Consider the following 24,847-nt stretch of genomic DNA (forward strand, 5'->3'; position numbering starts at 1 on the left):
CTTATGGGCATGGCTGACTCACCTGAGGAAGCTCGGGGTGCCCTGCACACCTGCAGTTGTGGCTCAGGTGGTGGCTGTTTCAGTGCAGAGGAAAGTCAGATGAATATGGCCACGTTGGGACAGGGGCTCCCTGGCCTGGAGCTTGGAGGATGATGAGACCTGGAGGAGAGAAAAGTGGTATTGAGAGTTGATCTTGTAAGCAGTGCCTCTGAGCTTCTGCACTGCCCCCGCTGGAGCTCGTTTCTCAGGCTTCTCCTGGAAATCTTCTCTGACTCCTCTCCCTGTCTCCATTAGGTGTTTGTCCCAACTTCTCCCACATTCACCATCATAGCTCTTATCACATCCCTGTCATACCTTCTCTCTCTCTCTCTCTTTTTTTTTTTTTTTTTTAACCTTCTCTCTTTGATCCATTGCTGTGTTCTCCCCAGGGGGAGAACTGCAATGCCAGTCAGGGCTGCATCTTGGGGGAAACAAAACATTTAAATCTTTGAAGACATCTGATGGGGAGCCTAGGACCCATGAGAGAGCAGAGCAGACATGATGGCAATTACTATTTTATAGGTGAGGAAATAGATCTTCCCCAGGATCACTGAATGCTACACCCTGTCCTGTGCTCTGGGTCCTCTCTAGGGGAGCAGTCCTCATGGGCAGAGGTTGGACTTGTCTGGCTTGAGGTGCACTATGGGGTGGGGGTGGAGGCTGGCATTGCAGGGAAGCAGGGGAGAGGAAGCAGAGGAAGATGTTAAGCCCAAGCTGGGGGAGGGAGTGGATCTTGAGTACTTCTTGGCCTTGCTGTTCTTTTTGCCTCCTCCTCCTGCACAGCAGACCCTGGATGTTCCAGGCTGACCTGGAATCTACATCTGGGAGCCTGCTCTAGAGCGATGGTCCTCAGCTTTGGCATATGTGAGCATCATATAGGGCTTTTAAAATGCCCATTCCCACCCCAAAGAGTCTGATTTAAGTGACCCAGTATGAGAGTGGGTATTGGTCATTTGTAAAAATCTCCTGGGAGCCTAATGCACTGGTTGAGAAAGAGTTCCTGTCTCCTGGGCTTGTAGGTTGTAGGGCCTGGGCCAGCCTCTCTTTTACTCCAGCACAGCCCTGCATTTCAGAAAAAAGGGAGCTGGGATCCTGAGTAGAATGGGGAAGTCTGCCTGGAGCGTTTCTACCTTAGGGCTCTCTAGGGAGACAGAATTGTTGGCTGGATTGGTGACCTATGCTGTATAACAAGTGATCCCCAAATATAGTAGCTTAAAGAGGCTACTTATTGTCCTTTTGGTTTCTGTAGGTCAGGCATTTGGGAGCAGTTTAGGGGGGTGTTCCTGGTTCGAGGCCTCTCAGGAGGTTGAGTCAAGATGTCAGCTGGGGCTGTACTCATCTGAAGGCTTGACTGGGGCTGGAGGATCTGCTTCCTGGTGGTTCACTCACAGCTTGGCAAGGTGGTTTGGCTGTTGGTAGGACTCAGTGTCTTGCCTCACGGGCCTCTTGATAGGATCTCTGGAGTGTCCTCACAAGGTGGTGACTGGCTTCTCCTCAGGTAGGCAGTCCAAGAGAGCAAGGTAGAAGCCACAGTATATTTTCTGACTCAGTTTCAGAAGTCATGCTCTGTCACCTCTGTGATATCCTATTACCCAGGTCAGTGTGGGAGGGGACCACATTAGGGCACAAGTACTAGGAAGCAAAGTCATTGAGGGCCATATTGGTGGTGACCACATGGATTGTCCTTTTGTTTCACTTTCAGCCTTATAGCCTTTGCCTGGGAGGTCCAAGCACCCCTAGTAAGTGGGGTGGCCCTTCTCTCCTAATGCTCTGTTCCTCCTGTCACCAGACTGTGGGGTGGAGTGGCTCTCTGAGGCCTGGAGGTCTTGCTCTGGAGTCATCTTTTAGGAAGGTCTGAGACTTTTCTACTGGCTCAACTTCCCCTTTCCCTACCACATTTGGTCTCCTGGCCAAATCCCCAACCAATGATCCTGACTAGCATGCACTTGGGCCTGGAGGAAAACAAATATAAGAACTATTGTTGCTACATGCCTGGCTCTGGGCTAAGTAGTTTGCATTGTCACACTCAACCCTGTGAGGCAGGCACTCTATCCCCATTGTACTGATGAAGATACTTAGGCTTGGGTCACTCATCTAATTAGTGGTAAAGATTCAAACCATTGGTATTAAAAAACAAGTGATCTGATCCCAGGGAGGGCCTGTATGAAAACCGTAGTGCTATAGCATGTCTTCAAAGGAGGAGACTATTTGTCAAGCTAGGTCATCAAGTGAATCATAAGGAAGTATATTTTTGTGATTGTGTGTGTGTGAGAGATAGAGAGAGTAGAAAAGGGAGGGATGTAAGTATCTCTTCCTGGGGTTCCCCAAGGGCCACAGTGACTTGGATGCCTCAAAATCGGGCTAGTAACTTTGTCTTGAGGCTAATTTTCTCTCAAGTTCACCCCGAGGAGATCTTCCTCTCAGAGGAGTGAGTCACTGTGAGAACCATCTCCCTTTAGCTCTCTTCTGCCCACAGCCTGGTCTTCTGTCACCAAGGGCAGTCTCAACACCAGTATGGTCACTAGGACAGTGATCAGTTCTGTGGTCTCCTGCACTGGTGTGGTTGATGACTTCCTGGAGGAGGATTCGGAGTTTGGGCATGAGGTCCTGATCAGAGGGAGGAAATCCAGGCCACAGGATCTTATCCTAAGGGCTACTGAAGGGAGCCACGGTGAGACCTAAAGGACTTTGCTGGGGGACACTGGAGGCTGGCTAATAGGGTCTGGGGTTAGGTCTGGCCTCACTCAGGGCAGGAGTGATTGTTGCTATTTTATTATTCCCATTTTTCAGATAGGAAAACTGAGGCTCAAGGGCTAATGGATTCCGCCAAGACCATACTGGTTGGGGCAGAGGCTGCTCTCTGGGAAATTTCATCTCCAGCAGCATCTAGGAGTGGCAGTCATCATCTCAGACCCCTGACCCCTCTTTAGGCTGAGGGAGCATGGGGTTTGCTTGCATCTGGAAGTTTTGGGATCTGAGGGGAAGAACGTGGGCCCTACTTGCAGAGAGATGGCTGCCTACCTGGCCAGAGAGGATGTCTGCATGCAGTCATGCACAAACATGGGAACCCAGGGCGTGGGGTATGAGAAGTGAGGGTTGGAGATGGAAGCAGAGTTTGGAGCTGGTGGGCTGGCCCAGATTTGGAGAGGTTCATAGCTGATTGTTTAGAAGCAGTCATGACCAGCCCCTTATCTGGTTGTAAACCACTCACTTACTTTTGCTTGGGGTAGGCTATCAAGGGTGGAGTGTGGAGCAAAGCTAAAGGAGTGTGGCTATGGGGGCAAGAATATAGTCCTGAGCTCTGCCTTGGCCCATCTCTGCCTCTGTTTCTCTCTGGCTTCACAGTCATTGAGGCTGCCAGTTGAGCTTTTTGTGCATCAGAGGGGTTCTAGCCTTTCTCTGGCTTCTTTCCAGGCCTGCTTCCCTTCCTCCACCCCCAGCTAGGCTTCTAACATGGGCTGGGTCATCTCCATGGTCTGTCTCTGTAGGTGGCTATAAGCTGGGGTCCTGGGATAATCCTCCTGGGTCTATCCTGCCTTGCACAGCATCCAGGGAAGTAGAGGCCAGGCCCCAGTGCTTACCTCTTCAGGAATGCCTCCCCCTCCTGCCTACTATTGCCTGTGTACCATTGCTGTGCCATTGGCTCTGTCTCCCTATATGCCAGGTCTAGGGCACTCTCTCCATGCATGTAGGCTTCCTGCTCTGAAAAGGCTTACAAAGACTTTCAAAGTTGTGCTTTCAGGGACTTTACACATCTGGTTGTGAGGAAGAGATATGGGTAACAAAGACATTGTGTTGAGAGAGAAGTCTAAGTGCCAGGAAGGAAGATGGGGCCCCCAGAGCACTTTCCCCACATTAGCCTGTGAAAGCCAGGGAACACTGCTGGTGGGTGGGCTCTGTGGAATGAGGCTCCCACGCCTTGTCCCTTTTATGGGCTTGGGGTCAGCTGATGACCATTGTCTCTGATGCCCGACCCTCCAGAATTGGGTAGGATGTAGGCTGACTCAGAGTTGGGGGTCAGTGAAACACAGGCTGTGGTGTACTCTGATTGAGTCAGGGTCAAGGTTTTCATCTGATACTAGGGTTGGAGCCAAGGCTGAGGCCTGGGTCTGAGCTCAGATGCTGACTGGGGTTCTTCTATAAGTGAGATGGAGCCCTGGGCCCCAGGAGAAGCCCCCGGGCCTCCCGTCTCTGTCCTGGTCTCTTCAGGGGTCTTCCCCCTCTCTGCTCTCTCAGAGGTGGCCCTGGCAGGACCACACCTTCTGGCTACACTATCTCATTTAATCCTCCCAGCTGTCCTACCATATAGCGGTACCAATGCCCATTTTACAGATGGTAAAGCTGGAAGACTAAAGGAGGCAGTTAAGCATCAGATGGGGGCTTAAACCAACGTGTCCAGGGGGGGGATACAGATGCTGTGTCCTTGGGGTGAGTTCAAGGGTATTGGCCAGGTAGGACCCAGAGAAGGGAAGACACTAGTCTAGGGTTACCTGATAAGAGAAAGACTGAACTGGGGCCTGAACCCAGGTGTCTGGGCTCCCAGGCTGCCCCTGCCCTGACCCCATGCTTACCCCCTCTCACTGCCCACCCTCATGCCCCTGAGGTTGGCCAGGCCTGGCCTGACAGCCCTGCCTCTTTCACTTCCTGGCTGCCTGGTCTGGGTGAGGAGGCCTGGGGAGGGTCTGGCTGGGAGGGGTTTGGGCCCAGCCCCTCCCTGGGGTTGAGGGGTAGGAGGGGCCTCGAGTGCAGACACAGAGCCCCTTTGTCTGGGTCGCTGTGCAAAGCAGCTGGTCTGGGATTTCTGGGCGTTTTGTACATTTGAAGAATAATTGCATTGTCTGGGGGGCCCAGGAGAATCCAAATCCCTCCCAGACCTGCCAGGCAGTCCAAAGAGATTCCCCTGGACCAGCTCCCTGCCTCCCTCCAGCTTCCTTCCCCTCCCTCTCTTCTGTTAGAAGCCTGAAGCAGAGAGGGGTTCCTCCAGGGAAACTGAGGTAGGGCTGCTGCCCTTGAGCACTAGGAGTATCTGTTCAGAGGAGAGACTTGTAAGTCCCCAAGATTGGTTAGGGAAGGGTCCAGGTGGCGCCCAGAGGCCTGCATGAGCAAACATGGGGTTTATAGGAAGGGAGAAGACAACTGGTTAGAAGTGGTGGGCCTATTTTGGAGTGCTTCAGCTGGTGGAGTCTAGACCCTTAACGGTGAGGTGAGGTGGGCCAGGTGGGCTAACTGCCTTGGCCATACTGTTCTCCTCTGGGAAACGGGTCATTCATCATGAGGTGACCTTGAGAAACGACAGTGAGGCAGACACATTTGGGAGTAGCCTATGTTCAGAGGGGAGCCAAGGATGGGTAAGGTTTTTTGTTTTGTTTGTTTCTTGTGAGGGGAGACCCTGGAGGGGCATGAGGCACCTGGGAGGCTAGCCCTTTGTGGCAGTGGTTTTGTTGTAGTGGCCATCATCAGGGAGGGAAGTGACCTGCCGATTGCTAGGTGAGCTGAAGTGGACTCCAATCCTGAGGAGGGAGGGCGCCCCGCACTGAGCTAGGTAACTGGCCCTCCATTAGGTTCACTCCCACGGCTTGGGGAGGGGTCACCAGTGTAGCCTGGGACCATACCCTGCTCAGTGACGGGGGGCTGCAGCCTCATTACTGAATCATAGCACAGGATTTCCTGAGGTGAGATGTCCATGCTTTGGGAACAGAGAAGTGTGATAGGTGTGGGAGGGTGAGCGTATGGGAGAGTGAGCACAGTGCCCAACTAGTACAAGGAACTCACATTTCCAAGGTGTCTGTTGCTTCAAGAAACATCAGAAGAGCAGGGCTTGCTGGTGGGTTCAACAACATACAGCTGTGCAGGCAGGTAGCTGCCCTGCCCCAGCGCCCTGCACAAGGGGGTGCATGTTAAGAGAAGTCAGAGCCAGCTTCTCTGACATGTGTGAGGGAGGGATGTTTCCTATAGGCCTTCAGGTGGGCAGCACTGGGGATCTTCAGACTTCAGTGAAGTTGGAGTATCTATGTTTGGTGTCATCTGAGTGAGAACTGAAGCCAGAAGGGCAACTGGGTTCAGAGGGTAAAGGGCTGACATCCTGAGGCCTTCCCCATGCTGGTACATGGTTTAGTGCTCAGTGAATTGCTGGGTTATGTTCCTGGTCAGTGAGGGGCCTGGGTGTGACTTGGGGCAGGCCTAGCAATTCTCTAGGGGTATAGTTCAGATGGAGGCAAGCGAGTGTGTGGGGAAATTGAGGGTAGAGGTGACAGTGAGTCTGGCTGTGGGGTTGACATGGTTTGACCTGATGGAAGAGGGTTGGTCTTCCCCTAAGGATGCATTCAACTTTGAGCCTTGGGACTGGTTGGTGGTCCAGCGTTTTTGTTTGTTTTTTTTTTTTTTAAGATTTTATTTATTTATTTATTCATGAGAGAGAGAGAGAGAGAGAGAGAGAGAGAGGCAGAGACACAGGCAGAGGGAGAAGCAGGCTCCCCACAGGGAGCCCGACTGGGCTGAAGGCGGCGCTAAACCACCGAGCGACCAGGGCTGCCATGGTCCAGCGGTTTTAACCATGATGGGGAAGCACAAGGAGATAGATAGTGCCCCCAGCTCAGTTCTGGGCATTTCCAAGAGGGGCTCAGGAGGAGGCCAGGACTAAAGTGTGTCTCTGGTATTTGGCAATTAGGAGGCATTTCTTAGAGGGTAAAATTGAGGGTGATGCAGTGAAACTGGTAAGCGTGTTGAGAGAAAGTGTGTGTGGGGGGATGGCAGTGGACACAAGCTTGGCTGCTAATGCCCCTCCTGTGGCCTGGCCTCCTAGTATTCATCTTTATTTCTTGGGTGACTCTGCCACAGGGACAGCACCTTTCTTCCCTCTTTTCATCTCTTCGCCTGCTGCCTTCTTTCCAGATTGGCTTCTTGGGCAGGTTCAGTCAGGGCAGTGTTGGCTTTGGGCAGCAGGGGGAGGTGGTGGCTCGCAGGCCTGAGCAGAGGTCAGGAGGGAGGCAGTAGGGCATTCTGAATGAGGGTGGGATGGTCATGCCATGGCTGGCCTGATTTCTTGAAGCTACTAGGCTTGGCCTGCTTGAGGACATGGGAGCTTCAGGCTCCCACTCTCATTTTGCCATGGAAGCAGGAGCAAGAAGACAAGTGTCTATTGCCCTGCACCTCCCTCCTCTCCCACCCCTCCTCCTCCTCCCTGCCTGGCTGAGCCAGCACTTTTTTCTTCTCTCCTTTATCTGCTCTAAAAGTACAGGGTGTTCTGTTTCTCCTGTGCATACAGATCAAGGAGCGGATGTTATTTATTTATTTATTTCCCAAAGGCAAGAGAAGGACGGGCAGGCATGAAGGAGCATTAAGTGAGTCTTCTTCCTCCATAAGCCACTTTTTCATAAAATTAAAACAAATGAACAAACAAAACAATAACAACAACAAAAAAACCTGATAGAAAAAGATGCCACAAACCAACAGAAAACAAGTTGCTTCTCACCCCCTCCTCTACACTCTGGCTGGAGATAACAGAGCACTGGAAGGTCCAGTTCAGGGGTTAGCTGAGGGCCTGGCACACAGTAGGTGTTCCTGCACATGATTTTTCTCTGCCCCTTTCAGTTTGGACACAAGGATGTGTTGGCTCCATGGGTTGATGTGGGGGCCCCTGGGATGGACTCCTCATCCCTCTGCCCTCTGTGGGCTGTGCATAGGGCTTTTCAGGCTCCTTGGCAGTCCCATCTGGGACAAGGCCTTGGAGGGAACGGGGCTGTGGGATTCCTTGTGAAAATCAGAGGTGCAGGTGACCCACCTGGCCCTTGCTTCCCTACTTCTACCGTGTGCCCCGTGTTCAAGTTTAAGTCTCTGTCTGGTAACATTGGGAGCTCAGGGTCTTCCTGTGTTCATCTGAAAGGCAAAGTACCCACCTGCCACATCCCACTGTGCATTTCTGAACCCCAACCCAAAGGCACCCTGCTTATAATTTACAGATGCCTTTCACACTTGAGGCTTTGGCAAATATTGCCAATCTTGTGACAAACGTCCACGTAGGGACTTATTTGACTATCACAACAAGGTAGTGAGGACAAGCCGGCCACTTTTGAGGTTAGCCAGGAAGCTCAAGTAGCCTGCTGGGAAGGTGCTGCATCCCATCTGTTCCTTCCCCTATTCAGCTTCCAGATGAACTAGACCCGGGGTTTTCAGAAGCAGTGGCCCACAGAGACTGGAGGTTCTATGAAGTGACTTCAGAAGGGAGTGGGGACCCCCCTCCCCGCTGCTCTGGGCCCCACGGGAGTTTTTCAAGAAGTGTGGGGGGGTACCAGGTGTGAGACCCCTGCAGCAGTCCCCTTTTGTGGTACAAGCGAGGCGGTTTTGGAGGGTGGTCCCGGGGCAGGGGGTGCAGATGGAGCCCGGAGAGCAGCACGCAGTGTCCCGGTCCTGGCTTGAGGTGCGGGGGGGGGGGGGGGGGCTCCAGTGGTGGTCGCATCGCGGGGAGCGGGGCAGCCGGGCAGGTGGCGGCAGCAGCAGCTCTGAGCGCCGGTGCGTGTTTACCAACCTGACGCCGGCCGCGTCGCCCCAACACCCCCCCCTCCCCCCGCAGGCGCGCTGGCCCCGGGGCGGGCAGCCACACCCTCTCCTCTAAATTTAGTCCCCGGAAGGAGAACCTGGGCCCGGCGGGTGGGAGGGCAGGACGCGAGCCGCAGCCCGGGCTCCCAGAACCCCACAGCGCCCCACTGGAGGGGGCGGGGAGGGACCGAGGGAGGAGGGAGGGGACCGCAGGGGCGACTGCCGACCGGCTCCCCTGGAAGGAGGGTGGGGAACCCCGGCCCCCGGAGACCCGGCCTCGGAGGGCCCCGCCGCGGGCGCCACCTCCCGGCCGCCTGGGGAAGCGCTGGGCGCCCGCGGCCGGCCTCGGTCTGCGGGTTTGCAGGTTGTTCGCGGGCCGGAGGCGGGGACGTGGCGTCCTAGCCCCGGTGCCGGAGCGCGTCGGCAGGCGGCCGAGCAGCTGCGCAGCCTCCTCGGCCTACTTAGAAAAAAACCCGTTTGCTAAACCTATGCGAAAGAGATGTTGGAGGGTGCGGTGCAAGGTGGGACGGGAGCTCTAGGGGTCAGACCAGGAGGCGTGAGAAGGAAGTCCGTGGGGGAGCTTCTTTGCTTTCTACCCCCCGCCCCCGTTTTGGGACAGAAATGGGATATCCGAATCGTGATCGAGGTATACACATACATATAACAAATGGCACAAATCCTAAACGTCCAAGTCAGTGGATGTTTAAATGTACACTGTGTGGCCACCAGTCAGATCGAGATGCATATTCCTTCCACCCCAGAAAGTTTCCTCTTGACATTATTCTCTTTTAAAGATTCATTCATTCATTCATTCATTCATTCATTCATGAGACACACAGAGAGAGGCAGAGACATAGGCAGAGGGAAAAGTAGGTGCCCTAAGGAGAGCCCAATTAGGGGATCCATCCTAGGACCCTGGAATTTTAGGCTCTAAGCCAAAGACAGATGCTCAACCACTGAGCCACCCAGGCGTCCCACCTCCTGACTCTTTCCAGTCATTCCTTTTTCAGTGGTTCCCTTCCTCCCAATCTCTCTTCTGTCCTCACCTTTTCATGAGCTTCACCTAAGTGGAGTCATACAATATGTACTCTTTTGTCTCTGGCTTCTTTTGTTCAATGTAATGGCCAAGGGTATCCATGATTTGATGCTTTTTTTTTTTGCTGAAGAATATTCCCTTGAATGAAAATGCTACACATAACACAATTTATTTGTCCATTTTTCTGTCTGTGGCTGGACCTTTTGGGCTGCTTCTGGTTTTTTTTTTTTTTTTTTGCTTTTATAAACAAAGCTGCTATGAACATTCTTTAGCATGTCAATTTGATGGACTCTGCCCTGCTTCTTTTGGGTTTATTCTTGGGGATGTGACTGCTATGTCATTGGAAGGGTTATGCTGAGCTTTATTAGGTATGAGAGACAGTTTTTTTTTTTTTTAAAGATGTATTTATTTATGATAGACATAGAGAGAGAGAGAGGCAGAGACACAGGAGGAGGGAGAAGCAGGCTCCATTCAGGGAGACCGACGTGGGACTCAGTCCTGGGACCCCAGGATCGCGTCCTGGGCCAAAGGCAGGCGCTAAACTGCTGAGCCACCCAGGGATCCCTGAGAGACAGTTTTTTATGCCCCCTGTCCACTCCACCGCCCAGCAGCCACCTTCCGCCCACCCTTCTTCCTCTATTGTTAGGTCCTAAATGCTGTTAGAGTCTGGAGCTTCTGCCACTGAAACCTCAGCAAAGACCATTGGAATCAAAGTTGCTTGGGGCAGAGGGGGAATAGGGACAGGATCAGAGCTGAGTGGCTCCTTGGGATGGCCCACAGACACCTTCAAACCCTTGTGGTCACTCTGGGAATAGAAGGGTAGCCTCTCCCAGCACTGGGGTAACTCAGGGACCCCCCTTGGCCTCCCAGCCATCAGCTTTCTAGCCTGGCGTCTCTGGACAAGCTGGCTAGTGTAACTGTCAATTTGATGTCTGGCCTCTGGTGCCATGGGTCCTCACAGTCCACCGTTTCCTGGGCTCCTTGCTGCTTTGCGGTGACTGAGGGGCTGGGTGGCTGGAGAAAACAACCAGAGACCTACCCGGAATAGCAGAGGCTTGTCCGATACCAGCCTCGTGGCACTCTCTCGGGGCGGGGGGGGGAGGGCTTTGTCCTGCCCACCAAATTGCCACTTCTTTCAGGCTGTGAAAGACAACAGAAAGGAGAGGAGAGAAGGAGGAGGAGAGAAGGAGGTAAAGGAGAGTGCCAGGGAAGAACCACGCAAGGGAGGGAAAGTAGAGGCTCCAGTGCTGTGTATGCAAGAGTCCTGAGGTCTGTGGGAGCATCCTGGGGTCCATGTGAGCATCCTAAGGTCTGTGTGAGGATCTGGGGTTGGTGTGACCTGGACCACAGCAGCTGTATTTGGGCAGGCTGGTTCAGGGTCAGTGGTGTCAACAGTTTCTCCTGACTTTGGCCTTTTTGGTCATTCCTAACTGGCTCTTGTCACAAGTGTGAGGAAGAGGCAGTGCCTAGCAGGCTTGGGATGGGATTGATGGATTTCAGGGGCTTAGAGTGGGCTTCCAGCAGTCCTGCTTGCTCGTGGGGGCTCACAGTGTATCTTCCCTACCTCTTTTCTTCCCTCTGTTCTCCTCCCTGCCATGTTCTTGGGACATGGCTCCTCTGGTCCAGGTCTCAGGAGGAACAGGAGGGCTCGAGTTCTCCCCCTTTGAGGACAGAGCTCATGAGTGTTCCTTAGGGCAGGTGGGCAGTGAAGGCAGAGCAGGTAAGCTGTGATACCCCTGCCCCCTGCAGGTTCCTAGGAGGCCAGTGCGGACGGTATGCAAAGTTGTGAATCCAGTGGCGACAGTGCGGATGACCCTCTCAGTTGTGGCCTACGGAGAAGGGGACAGCCTCGTGTGGTGGTGATTGGTGCTGGCTTGGCTGGCCTGGCTGCAGCCAAAGCACTTCTGGAGCAGGGCTTCACGGATGTCACTGTGCTTGAGGCTTCCAGCTGCATCGGAGGCCGTGTGCAGAGTGTGAAACTTGGTAAGTGCCTCCACTCCCTGACTCCTAAGCCAAGGTCATCTTTTATCCTTCAGTGCTTCGACCCTGCCTGAAATCTCATTATTTTGGTTTTCCCCCTGCATTAAATGTTCCATCATACATGCTGGCTGGGCATTACCAGAAGCTTCCGTTGCCCTTTGAGCAGCCCTCTGAGGTGCGCGGGATGGGGCTCTGGCCTTTGTTTTTAGAACATGACCTAAGATCACAGTGTTTAGGAAGGAGAGGACCCAGACCAAACTGTCTTATCAGTGGGTGGACCAGTTTGTACTTCACAAGAAGAGGAATTCTGTACGTTTTTATTAGTCATTAACTCTTGAGTGTGAATTAGTATATCGTGACTGAGAGCTAGTCCTAGGACAATTAGGGGCTCAGGGCAATAGAGGTGGTTGGGATTTGTGGGTGATGGGCAGATCTTAGGCTTGTCTGGGAAGAGGTTCTGTCTAGGTTGCAGGTAATGAAGACTCTCCATTTCACCAGGGATAGATTTCACCAGGGGTCCTAAAGGGTGGGGAACTTGCCTGAAATGTAGCTGGAGGTCAGCGTCTCCCAGCCAGGGGATCTGACCACTGAGAGTCTGAGTGGGTAGGGACCATGCATGATGGCCTAAAGCACATGCTATGTTGACCCTCCAGGAGATTTTGTATCAGTGTCTATTCCCACATGGGGCAGCAAGGCCACGCTGACATTATGTGCCCACATTTGATGGATGTGGAAACTGACTTTGGGACATAGGTGGTCAGGCTTAGAATGAGCAGACGCTGAGGACACATATGGGGCCCTTTTTTCTTTCAGAAACTTTGATACATTGCGAGTCTTCTAGAGCATTTCCTGGAAGGCATATATGAGGTTGCGTCTGTCTTCTGCTGGCACACACAGGAGTGTGTGTTGGCAGTGAGGATGAAAGTGCCGTCCAAGGCACTCATAAACCTGGGGACAGCCAGGAGGGAAGCCCTGGGATTCTTTGCTCGACATCTGATTGGCTGGCTGGGAGCCTTAGGGAAGGGGCAGCTCCAGTTGTGGTTCTTGAGTCTTGATAAGACATTCAGTGTGTGACATAGAAGCAGAAGATAAGAGGACTCATGTCCCAGTCTTGGTGGTCACTGATAGCTGAGACTTACCGTGCATGGTACAGGCAGTGAGGTGGAAGTGCAGAGCTACAGGACACTGAGGGGGATGCACCATGTATTGGTGGCAGAAGCCTTCCTGAGTTGGGGGAGCTTGGTGATCGGGGGAGTTGGGTGAGCAGAAGAAGGAAGGGGCAGTATGTGTAGAGTGATATATGTGAAGAAGATTGAGGCAGGCCCCGCCAGGAGCCGGGAGAGCATACCCAGGGAAGGACGAATTTGCATGTGTTGTGTGTAGTCATGCAGGGCTGAAAGCCCAGGCTGCAGCTGGACCTGCTGCGGTGTGAGATGGTAGCTGTCAATCTCAGGGGTGTTGAGCAGGTGTCGAGGGCCAGAGGCTCCGGGAATGCTGTGGGGTAGATGAAGAGATGGCGCTGGTGCCCTTCAATTCAGGGGTGTCAAGGATCACAGCACAGAGGGGCAGATAGAAGAGGTCTTTAGATTGGGGCCTGCTCACCCTGCGTCCTCACAGAGCCTCACAAATAGCGGTGGGATGCTGACCTTGCTGCTGACCTCAAGCTGCTCACCTCATTCCTGCTTGTGCCACGTGTGGAGCCAGGAAGGGTGCCCCAGGCTTGGATGTTCCTACCCAGTGACTGTGTAATTTGGAGCTCCCTGGCATGCCCTGGGGAGGACCCATGCTCCTCACCAAGTCCTGGTCCCCTTCTTCTCTTGGGAGCTCAAATCAGGCAAGATACCTTGGGGAACCCCAAGCCTGGAGATAGGGCACTGGGTTTTTCGTTTTCTTGTGCCTTCAGTCTGCCCACTTTTCCTGGACAAAGAGACATACACATTCCTGCCTCTTCCTTCATAGACACTGGGAAATTCTGTCTCACTGGCTGTGGCATGAGGTTGATTGCCTTTTCTCTTGTGTGTGTTTGGCACATAGCATATACAGGGCTATTTTTAGTAACTGGTAGTTTAATTAGACACAACCCAGGAGAGGGAAGGTACACACAAAAAGGAATGTCCAGTTCCTGTGGTGAGGGGTGATACTGTTGTCTGTTATGGTGTATCAGATAGCTATTGCTGCATAACAAATCACCCCCAATTGTAGCAACTTAAAACAGCATCATGTTATTTGCTTAAATTCTGTGGGTCAAGAATTTGGGCTAGACTCATCTAGGTGGTTCTTTTGTTGTTCTTGCCTGGGATCTCCCATTCAGCTGCAGTCATCTGGTGGCTTGATTGGGATTGGTTTGTCTAAGACAGCCTTACCCATTTGCTGGTTGCCACTGGCATTTGGCTGAGCCACACATCTCCAGCAGGATAAGCCTCTCCAGCATGGTCACATTCTAAGACAGGGAATGTGGAAGCCATGATATCTCTTGAGGCCTTGGCTCTGAAGTCACAGACATCACTGCATTCTATTAATCAAAGCAAGTCACAAGTCCAGCTCAGATTCAAGGGGATGGGGAAATAGACCCCACCTCTTGATGGGAAGACTAGCAAGGTCACGTTGCAAAGGGCCATGTGTACACGGATAGGAGGAATTATTATGATCATCTTGGCAAAAAAGTTAACTGCACATGATTTCTTGAATCAGTCCTCCAAAACAAAACAAAATGCAAAAAATATGTTCCTCTCTTCTCCTTTCATTGTTTCAACTTCCTTGAGAGCTAGGCAAGGAAGGAGACAGTGTGCCACAGTCCCTGTAGCATCAGAAGAGGAAACTGAGGTCCAGGCACAGAGTTAGCATGCCTCAAAGCATCTGGTACTTTCACTGTGGATGGGGTGGTAGAACCAGCCCCAGCCCTAGTCCAGTCTCAGCTTGGGTCCAGGAGTTGCCCCCTACCCTAGTCAGACTTCCAGGGTTCTGTCATGTTCTTCTGCCTTAGGATGAGAGAGATTAATCTTCTCTGGAAGTCTATTTTAGACTGCCTGGGGAGTCCTTGGGGAGAAGTATTCCAAACTAGAATGTTAACTGTCTCTTCTCTGCCCCAGACTGAGTTGGGAGGGGGGCCACTTTCTGTCTGTGACGGGGCTTAGAGTCTGGGGCCCTTGGAGATGTTGAGGAATTGGAGTAAGGTCAGATGAGGACCTTGAGCCAGAGGCCCTCCTCCTGGGTCTCCTTACTGGGTATTTCAGGTAACTTCACTCCCCTTACTGGGACCACTGTATCCTCAGGTGCCCACAGAATATCTCCTGAGTCACCAATGAGGAAGGAGGGTCCAGTGTCTGGTGCTGTGTTAGACAAAGACAGGATGGACAAAGAGAGCCTTCTAACTAGTCCAGTGAAGTAACTGGGGCAATCGCAAAGTTATTCAGGGTGGCAGTTATCTCAGCTGTGAAGCAGAACCCATATTGTGCTACATGTAGTTTCCACTGGGAACGTTTCCCTGAAGACTTTGATTGGTTGCCAGACAAGGACCTGACTCCCTTCCTGCCCTATTGTGGGGGTGAAAGGATCCTCTTGGAGGAAGAAGGGTGAGGTAGTGTTCTGGCCCTCTCTGAAGGAGTCCCTGCCCCTCTAAGGGCCTATTGTTGTCACCATCAGGACACGCCACCTTTGAGTTGGGAGCCACCTGGATCCATGGCTCCCATGGGAATCCCATCTATCATCTAGCAGAAGCCAATGGCCTCCTGGAAGAGACAACTGATGGGGAGCGCAGCGTGGGCCGCATCAGCCTCTACTCCAAGAATGGCGTGGCCTGCTACCTCACCAACCGTGGCCGCAGGATCCCCAAGGACGTGGTTGAGGAATTCAGCGATTTATACAACGAGGTGAGGTGTTAGCAAGGCAGCCGGGCACATGAGTTGTGTGAGGCAGGGAGCACATTGGCAGAATGGGGGGAGTTGTGTGACCTGTGGCGGTCTTCTGTGATTCTGGCCATGTTTTTGCACACTCTGTGGGTCCTGTATTTGGAAAATCAGGACAATTTGAGGACAGAATGGAGATTATGAGTGGAGAAGTAGTAGGTAAGAGACCATTGATATAGATGATTAAATATTTCTTTAGAAAGGCCTTAAACATCTTTTATTAGAGGGGGCCTGGGTGGTTCAGTTGGTTGAGCATCTGACTCTTGATTTCAGCTCAGATCATGATCTTGAGATCCTGGGATCGGCTGCATTGGGCTCTGCATTCTGTGGGGAGACTGCTTAAAGATTTCTCTCCTTCTCCCTCTGCCCCTCCCCTTGCTCTCTCAAATAAATAAATAAATCTTAAAAAATATTTTGTTAGATTTATTACTAGGTGCTTCAATGGTGATTATTGTTATTGCTTTTGGATACTCTTGTAAGTGGTGATTTTTTTTAAATTCTATTTTCTAATTTTTCCAGCATATAGAACTATAACTGATTATTATATATTAATTTTAGTTACCATGATAAAGTATTATTTTAATGCTAATATTATGTCAACATATTAGTTTATATTCTAATAATATTTTAGAATTTTGTGTATATAATACTATACAAAAAATGATAATTTTGTTTGTTTCTTTCTAATCCTCAGACCTGCATTGTGCAGTAGAACTTTCTATAATAATGGAGATGCTTTAGACCCATATTATCCAGTAGGGTAATCATTAGCTACATGTGAGTCTTGAGCTCTTGAAATGTAGCTACTAATACTGAGGAACTAAGTATTTAATTAATTTTAAATTGCTACCGGTGTTTAGTATCTACTCTTTTGGACAGCACAGCCTGAGACAACCTATTTCTTTTCTTGCCATATTGCACTGGCTAGTGTCTCCAGTACAGTGTTGGATAGAAGTGGCAATGGCACACATCTTTGTCTAATTCAGGTTTAAAATTTTTTTTTAAAGATTTTATTTGTTTATTCATGACAGACACAGAGTGAGAGGCAGAGACATAGGCAAAGGGAGAAGAAGGCTCCTTGCAAGGAGCCTGATGTGGGACTTGATCCCAGGACCTTGGGATCATGACCTGAGCTGAAGGCTGATGCTCAACCACTGAGCCACCCAGGAGCCCCTAATTCAGATTTTTAAAAAAATGTTCACGCTTTTAGTATCTTTCAGTGGTGCTGTGAACTGCACTTAAAGAGCAAGGTAGCATGTAGGTCCTGCCTTCTGATAGCTTGTCATTTGTAGTGTAATGATCCTTCACTCCAGGTCAGTAAATTGGCCAACAAGCACCAGTTGCACGTTTTCTGTCACTCCGGCATGGGAAAGGAGAAATGACTCTTGCTTTGGGGATAGTCCTTGCTCAGTGGAGGGCAGGCACACAGTGACTTCTGTGTGTGCACCCACAAGATATGTTGCATGCAGTCCCATGGTATTTTTTGTTCTCGCTCGTGGACAAAGAGACCAAATTGCTAATGAGCAGATAAGGACTAGTATTCTTCAAAGTAGACCTTTCTGGCTTACTGAGAATTAGTCACATCCTGATTTCCAGGTCATTGTGAGTGCTTTAAGCATGGATGCCTCTTGAGAATGACTTTCCGGGTCTATGACTTGCTCATTCTCTTAAATGTGCTTAAAAGTAGATCATCATCAGCGTCTGTTTGTGGGTTTGATTTTTGAAAGCTAGGAGTGTGAGCTGTGGAGAGTAGGATGGTTAAGGTGGGTTATCAGTTGGAGCCGTGATACTTTGGTTCAGAAGGAGGAAGTGTTAGCCATGAGGAAAGAGAGATTTCCTTGTGTGGCCCTTAACCAATGCTGGAGGCCATTCTGAAGAGGCATGCTCTAAGCATGTGAAGTCCTGCCTGAGGGTGGCTTCATAATAAATATGCAGCCTTCCTTTGAAGGTGATGATTTTGAAGGGCTGCTCATTTGAATCTATTATATTGGTTAACAAATAAATGAGTTTGTGCACTAGTATCATATAGAACTTGGTCCCTTGAAGCAAGACTACTTTGATTCAAATGCTAGTTCTATCATTTATTAGTTGTATGATTTTGAGCAAGTTCTTGAGGCTCTCTGACTCTTTCCTCACCTGTAAAATGGACATAGTTAAATCTACTTCAGAGTGTTGTGAGGATTAAATGAGATCCTGATGAAAAGCGCTTAATGAAAATTGGGGTAAGTATTAGTTGTCACAGGCTTGTACCATTTCCTTTGGTCACATTGGGAAGATGTAATTTAATCCGGGACAGGAGACTAGTTATATGACAAAGCCATGTTCAGTTAAGGCTGACCCGGTTGGTTTTTGACACAAAGAATCATGTAGATAGACTAAATTTATCACTCCCAGCTGTACATTCCAGCTTTTAGTCAACATGAGCTGAAGAGTGGCTACCATGTTGCTTATCACCAAAGGAAAAAACCCAGGGAGGAGGAGGCAAGCTGAAAGCCTGACTCCTTGGCAGTTAGTTGCCGGATGAGGAATTTGCTGAGGACTCCAGTTAAGGCCAAATGCCCAGCATCTTGTGACTGTAGGGAGGAAAAGCAAACAATTTAACTCCTTTTCTTCTTTATATTATATACTCAGAGACATGTTTAATTCATATTTCTATCTCATGTAGAGGCTTTTCCCTTGAGTGGAATGGTGAGGGATGGGCAATGTCACCTTCCTTCCTCTACTGTGCAGCCCCAGGGCCTATACCAGGGCTGGGGTACAGGGCAGACATCATTGCCATGAACGTGGGCTGACCAAGTTCAAACTCACTTTAGGAGGGGAAGTCACACAAATTGGCACTAGTCACAGAGTTTGGCCAAAGAGCCCACATCTGTCAGTGTACTGGGAGGGAGAGTGGGTGTGCGCTCATGCTCACAACCCTTCAGTGATACCAGGGTGCAGAGTTCTTGACATGACTCTTAATCTCTCCTACTCCACCCCCTGCCTGTCTTTTCAAAGTTATCTCTTGTAACTTTCTCTTTCCTCGCTGTCCACTTCTACAAGACTGAGCCACTTGCATTCTCTCTCCTCTCCCTCATCTTTTCCTCTCTCTCTCACTGCCACCTGTCCGAGGTCATCTGGGCTGATCTCACAACCCTTGTGTTCTTCCCTGTCACAGAGCATCATGTAGAAACCATTTGAGTGAGGGCAGGGGAATGTCCATCTTGCTCACCATTATAATCTGTGTTTGGCACAGCCTAGTACATGTTTGTTGAGTGAATGTTGGGGCTCAGAGCTTGCCCTTTGGGGATGCCATGCCTGAACCAAGGCTCACTTACACTTTCCTCAGGGAGACCAGCCCAATGTTTGGTGGGAGTTATGCACCCCGCAGGCAGGAGAGGCAGCAGGACTGTGCTCCAAGGGCCTGTTTGTTGCTCTGTTGATAAGGTGTGGGTTGAAGTTCTTGCCAGAATATGCCTGTGAAATGTATTTTCATTCCTCGGCACACTGGGGCTTCCCTCCTGCCACACATCTTGCCCCAACATGGCCATCTTGCTTACATAAGTCTGGGTTCTGAAGTAAAAGGGGCACTTCGTGTGCAGAGCCTGGGAGGATCTCCTGGGAGCTCAGATTTCAGGGCTCCTTCTGCTCCCTTTCCCCCCCAGACACTGGCCTCCTGGGAGAGGGTGAAGCAGAAAGGCTCGGGCAGGAGTGGCAGGGAAAGGATTTGGGTATGTGGTTCTGAGAAAAAAGAAATGCATGCAGACCTGGGTTCTCTAGTGGTTGGTCTGCGTGGCCACACGGTTCCTCTCCCACTAGGTACCAAATATTCCACTTTATTTTCAGCAAGGGCCCAGCAAGTGAGCCTCCAGGGCTCCCTTCCTCCCTCACAGACCCAGGAAGGTCCTAGAGGGCAGTCCTGGAAGCAAGGAGGCTGGCTACCCAGGGCAGCTTGCCAGCCTGAACGTTGGCCCTGTTGGTACAGCCTGAGTGCAGCACTAAGTGCCACACTGACTCACCAAGGAAGAGGAGCTGTGGGCTCAGCCTATCTGGGGACACCTGGAAGGTGTGGACTTTTGAGTTGGGGTTCTTTGGCCTGAGATGGAGGTGGGGCGAGGGAGTGTGTTTCCAGTCTCCTGGGATCTCTCTGGCAGGTCTATAACTTGACCCAGGAGTTCTTCCGGCATGGTAAACCTGTTAATGCTGAGAGTCAGAACAGCGTGGGGGTGTTCACCCGGGAGGAGGTGCGCAACCGCATCAGGGATGACCCTGAGGACCCGGAGGCCACCAAGTGCTTGAAGCTCGCCATGATCCAACAGTACCTCAAGGTATCCTTGTCTGCCCAGAGCTTTGTTGAATACGGGTGCCAGTGGGAGGAAGATGGATTCTGGGGAGTCTGGGTCCAAGGGGGGTGGTGCTGCTTTGAGGCCCTGTTTGACCCCGGCCAGGCCCTGGTGGTCACCCAGCTCCTCTCTGGCTCTTCCCACAGGTGGAGAGCTGTGAGAGTAGCTCACACAGCATGGACGAGGTGTCCCTGAGCGCCTTTGGGGAGTGGACCGAGATCCCCGGGGCCCACCATATCATCCCTTCCGGCTTCATGCGGGTTGTGGAGCTGCTGGCTGAGGGCATCCCCACCCATGTCATCCAGCTGGGGAAACCTGTCCGCTGTGTGCACTGGGACCAGGCCTCGGCCCGCCCCCGGGGCCCTGAGATTGAGCCCCGAGGCGAAGGTGACCACAATCATGACGCTGGGGAGGGCGACCAGGGGGGAGAGGAGCCCCGGGGGGATGGGCGGGATGAGGACAAGCAGTGGCCAGTGCTGGTGGAGTGTGAGGACTGTGAGGTGATCCCGGCGGACCATGTGATCGTGACCGTGTCGCTGGGTGTGCTCAAGAGGCAGTACACCAGCTTCTTCCGGCCAGGCCTGCCTGCTGAGAAGGTGGCTGCCATCCACCGCCTGGGCATCGGCACCACTGACAAGATCTTTCTGGAATTTGAGGAGCCCTTCTGGGGCCCCGAGTGCAACAGCCTACAGTTTGTGTGGGAGGACGAGGCGGAGAGCCGCACCCTCACCTACCCACCTGAGCTCTGGTACCGCAAGATCTGTGGCTTTGACGTGCTCTACCCACCTGAGCGCTATGGCCACGTGCTGAGCGGCTGGATCTGCGGGGAGGAGGCCCTTGTCATGGAGAAGTGCGATGACGAGGCGGTGGCTGAGATCTGCACAGAGATGCTGCGGCAGTTCACAGGTATGTTCCCCGTGCCTTGGGCCTGCACTGGCCTCCCAGCCCTGGTCCACCCCCCAGCCCCTGGTCCTGTCCCATCCTCTGCTCCATCCTCTGCATCTCCTGCACCTGCTGGATCTCTCCGCAGCCCCAGACTGTGCCACTGAGCTGAGGGGCATGCCTACTGGGAGAGCTGCCTAAAGGGGTGCAGGGCTGGGCTCATAGATGGCAGGCTCCTCCCCACTATCTGCCTTGGAACTTGAAACATGCAGAACCATGGGCACTGTGTTTCTTCTAAGGGGTGATGGTAAAAAAAAAAGCTCAGGTATCACCCCCAAACCTCAGATTGCCCATTTCCTACTCATACTGTCCTGCTCTGAGATGGATTTGCATTTCATTGTCTGATTCTTTTAGTTGAACACTTTTCATCCATTGTCCCAGAAAAGCTTGGTGAGAGCCCCTGAAATGGGAAGAGGAAACATGATGAGCTGGAATATTTTTTCCTGTAGGAAAATTAGGGTCCCTAAGTGATGAGCTGTTTTGTCGGGATAGCAGGGTATCGGTTGGTTCCACAAGGAGGCACTTTGAGCTAAATAGCTAGAGCCCCAGCCTTGCTCCCTCCTCCCGCGTCTACCCTGCCTCCCCGCAGGGGCCTGGCCTTGGTGGACTGGTGGTTGCCTGCTCAGTGGTGTCTTCTGTGTGCAGCCATTTCTTATCTTCCTTCCTCTTGGCTCTTCCCCAACAGGGAACCCCAACATTCCAAAACCGCGGCGAATCCTGCGCTCAGCCTGGGGCAGCAACCCATACTTCCGAGGCTCCTATTCGTACACGCAGGTGGGCTCCAGTGGGGCAGACGTAGAGAAGCTGGCCAAGCCTCTGCCATACACTGAGAGCTCCAAGATGGCGGTGAGCATGGGTGCAGGGTGAGGAGGGCCTGTGGGGCTGGGGGCAGGGGTTTTGTATGCGGGTTTGGTTGGCCTGGGAGAGGGCGGGCGGTGCTCACGGAGGGGTGCCAAGCTGAGATGGATGGAGTAACTTCTGTGTTGAAGGAGAAAAGAAAGACGTGCACTTAACATCTGGAAGAAAAGATGGGATCAAATTGAGATGTTAAACGCTTTATTGAGGTTGTAAGAGCTGAGCCATTTCATGCTCTGCTGTCCTATATGGTAGCCATTAACCACATTTAATTGAAATTAACTAATTAAAATTGAAATTAATATATTAAATATTTAGTTCCTTGGTTGCACTGGCCACATTTCAAATTTGATAGTCACATGTGCCTAGTGGCTGCGGTGTGAGAACATTTCTATCATCATGGAAAGTTCTGTTGGACAGCAGTGATTCAATAAGAAGTAAGTTTCCCCAATATGTTTTATTTACTTTTTCCCCCTAATATGTTTCAGAAAATAAAATAAAAAATACTCACCCTCCCCCAAATTATATCAAGTCTATAATAAATAATAGAGAAAAATAATAAATCTGAGAGAAACGTTGTATATATTTCTGTTCTTATAAAGTGGATTTTGAGTTTCCCCCACCAAGCCTACACATACAATCAATGTTAGAACCCCAACAGAATTATATTTAAGACGATTCTTTGGTGTAATTGGTGAAGAAGATTTCCAGCATGTGTTGTGCATGCCCTGGAGATGCTCAGCAGGAGAGAGGAAGAGGCCCTTCCTGTTGCTACAGCCACCTTCCTGAAAACCAAACCTTCACTTGTCACCTGCATTGGTTAGGACTAGTGCCTACAGCACAAAGCAACACAACAGGAAAGTAACTGGTGCTTAAACCAGACAGTTTCCTTCTATCATACAAAGGGAAATCCCAGGTAGATGTCAGGACCCTGTATCATGGGCACCCAGCTCCATCTTCAGGGCCACTCTGTGGTTCTAGAGGGCTGTAAGGTTGCCACTCTCAAGTCTGTGACAGGTAGAGGGACAGAAGAGGGGAACCCCTCGGGGCTGAGTCTGCCTCTAAACAACAGTGCACTTGAAGCTGATTGGCCAGAACTTAGTCACCTGTCTATAGCAGCTGCTAAAGGGTTTGGGAAGTATCATTTTTATTCTGGATGACAATGGACCCAGTTAAAAATCAGGGCTTTGTTACTAGGAGAAAGAGGAGAATGGATGTGGGAGTAGGCAACTTGCCTTCTGCCACAATATGCACCCCACCCACCCCGCCCTCCTACAGCTTAACTGCCTCTGCAGCCTCCTTGTTGGTGGGTTAAAGCTTCCCTACTCAAAGTAAGTGGTCTGTGGACCAGCAGCACCAGCATCAAGTGAGAGTGCTTTCAAAATGCAGACTCACAGCACTCCCTAGACCTGCTGAATTAAAAACTACATTCTCCCAGGGTCCTCGGTTGGTGCCTTTGCACATTCAGTTTGAGATATAGTGAGATAAAAGCCTGAACTCAAGCTTGGGATGCAGGCACTCGTACTTCACCTGGATCCCACCTAGAGAGCTTGCTTTCTTAAGGTTGAGCCCTGGCTATACCAAAATTCTCACTGTCCCTTGCTCTAGTGCATTTTTGCCCCCGTTTTTCCTTCTTTCTGAAATGTCATTTGCTTATTTGTTTACCGAGCATCTTCTGAGAAGCAGCCTGATGGTCTTGTCCTCTGGGAAACTTTGTGCAACCCCCCTTACTGTGGGCCTCTTTTCTGGGCTCTCAGCACCTTGCCCAAACACCCGTCATGTCACACGTGGCACCTTTTAGTAATTGGGTTTCGTGTCTGGCTTCCCCACCAGCAAGGAAACTCCTCAAAGCAGCAGCCCGGTCACCTTTTATCTTCCAAGTGCCCAGAACAGTCCCTGGACTCTAATAGGGGCTCCATAAAGGTTTGTTAAATTACCGCCTAACTTTATTGAGTGCTTATGTTCTTCCAGGTTCTAAGTACTTTAGATACACTATTTCAATTAACCCTTGCAACCATCCTCAGAAGTAGGTGGTATAAACCTGTTTTGCAGATGACAAAATCAAGGTCTAGGGAGGTTAAGCCACTTGCCCTGAGTTCACTAGTAAGAGGCACAGTGAGCCTCCAGGACTGCAGAACCAGGACTCCTGACAGCCTCGGAGCAGAAAGAACTGAGGCCTGGATGTCTGGGGAAGAAACAGGGGAAGGTGGCCAGGTGGGATGGGCAAGTCCTCATCCTGTGGAAGCAGCAATACCTGCATCTCAGATGCTTGCTCTCTGACTTGTAGTATGGATGGGGGGGGGGGGGGGCGGTTCCTGGGGGCAGACAGGTAGCCTCCTAGCCTTTCTTGCTCCTCGACCCTCACTTCCCCGTCCCCTGGCCCAGCCCATGCAGGTGCTGTTCTCGGGTGAGGCCACTCACCGCAAGTACTACTCCACCACCCATGGTGCTCTGCTCTCTGGCCAGCGCGAGGCTGCCCGTCTCATCGAGATGTACCGGGACCTCTTCCAGCAGGGGACCTGAGGGCCCTCTTCACTGCCGAGTGTGTTCCTTACAGAGCCACTAACTTGTGACTGCCAGCCCTGCCCCTTGCTGCTGTGTGCTCCTCATTTTCTAATCTTCTGTAGAATGGATTTGTACTTTTTGTAGAGGTAGACACCCCGACTGGCTTCAGATCTGGTCCTGTAGCTTTTCCTCTTCTCCATGCCGGGTGGTGACCAGGGAGGGGACCCGATGATTTACCTCTGTGCTCTGATCCCCAACCCCCTCCTGCCTTGTTATTGTAAGTGCCTTCAATACTTTGCATTTTGGGATAATAAAAGAGGCTTGCCCTTCTCCTGCTCCTCAGCTTCTCTCTTCCATTTACCTCAGCCTCTTTGTGTGTATGTGTGTCTCTAGTATTTTTTAGCACATCCTTTTTGAATGAGGGGATGATGGGAGGGCTGTGACCTGGCTGTGCCCCCAGAAGGTAAGGTATCTGCCTTTACTGGAAGGAGTACCTCCTCACCTCAATCTGCTTGTGGTTGTTTGCCTTCCTGCTGGCGAGACCCCTCAGGGATCAGGGCGCCTCACTGCTCAGCTCAGCTCCTTCAGGATGGGCCTGTTGTTTGCCCACTGGCCAACTTTGCTGGACTTCTCAGAGCCCTACTGGGTGGCATGGCCACATGGAGTGAAGGTGAGTTCTAGGGGAGGGGGCATCTGTTGTGGCTCTATGCTAAATTCAGATGTATTAA

The 24,847-nt window shown here is 51.3% G+C and overlaps 1 protein-coding gene across 2 annotated transcripts in view; it reads left to right on the forward strand.

Annotated features, from left to right (window-relative positions):
• SMOX (spermine oxidase) overlaps positions 1 to 24,449 on the forward strand; it is a 38,630-nt gene extending 14,181 nt beyond the window's left edge. The window contains exons 2-8 of one of the 2 annotated variants that reach the window (XM_041733418.1): positions 11,360 to 11,593; positions 15,233 to 15,459; positions 19,629 to 19,802; positions 19,964 to 20,723; positions 21,445 to 21,605; positions 23,448 to 23,537; positions 24,000 to 24,449. In XM_041733418.1, coding sequence (XP_041589352.1) covers positions 11,386 to 11,593; positions 15,233 to 15,459; positions 19,629 to 19,802; positions 19,964 to 20,723; positions 21,445 to 21,605; positions 23,448 to 23,537; positions 24,000 to 24,137 — 1,758 coding nt within the window. In that variant the 5' untranslated portion in view covers positions 11,360 to 11,385 and the 3' untranslated portion in view covers positions 24,138 to 24,449. The remainder of the gene's footprint in view (positions 1 to 11,359; positions 11,594 to 15,232; positions 15,460 to 19,628; positions 19,803 to 19,963; positions 20,724 to 21,444; positions 21,606 to 23,447; positions 23,538 to 23,999) is intronic. The other variant, XM_041733419.1, reaches the window with a different exon arrangement.
• The last annotated feature ends 398 nt before the right edge of the window (positions 24,450 to 24,847 follow it).

Source organism: Vulpes lagopus, chromosome 18, assembly GCF_018345385.1.
Source record: "Vulpes lagopus strain Blue_001 chromosome 18, ASM1834538v1, whole genome shotgun sequence".
Lineage (NCBI taxonomy): Eukaryota > Metazoa > Chordata > Mammalia > Carnivora > Canidae > Vulpes > Vulpes lagopus.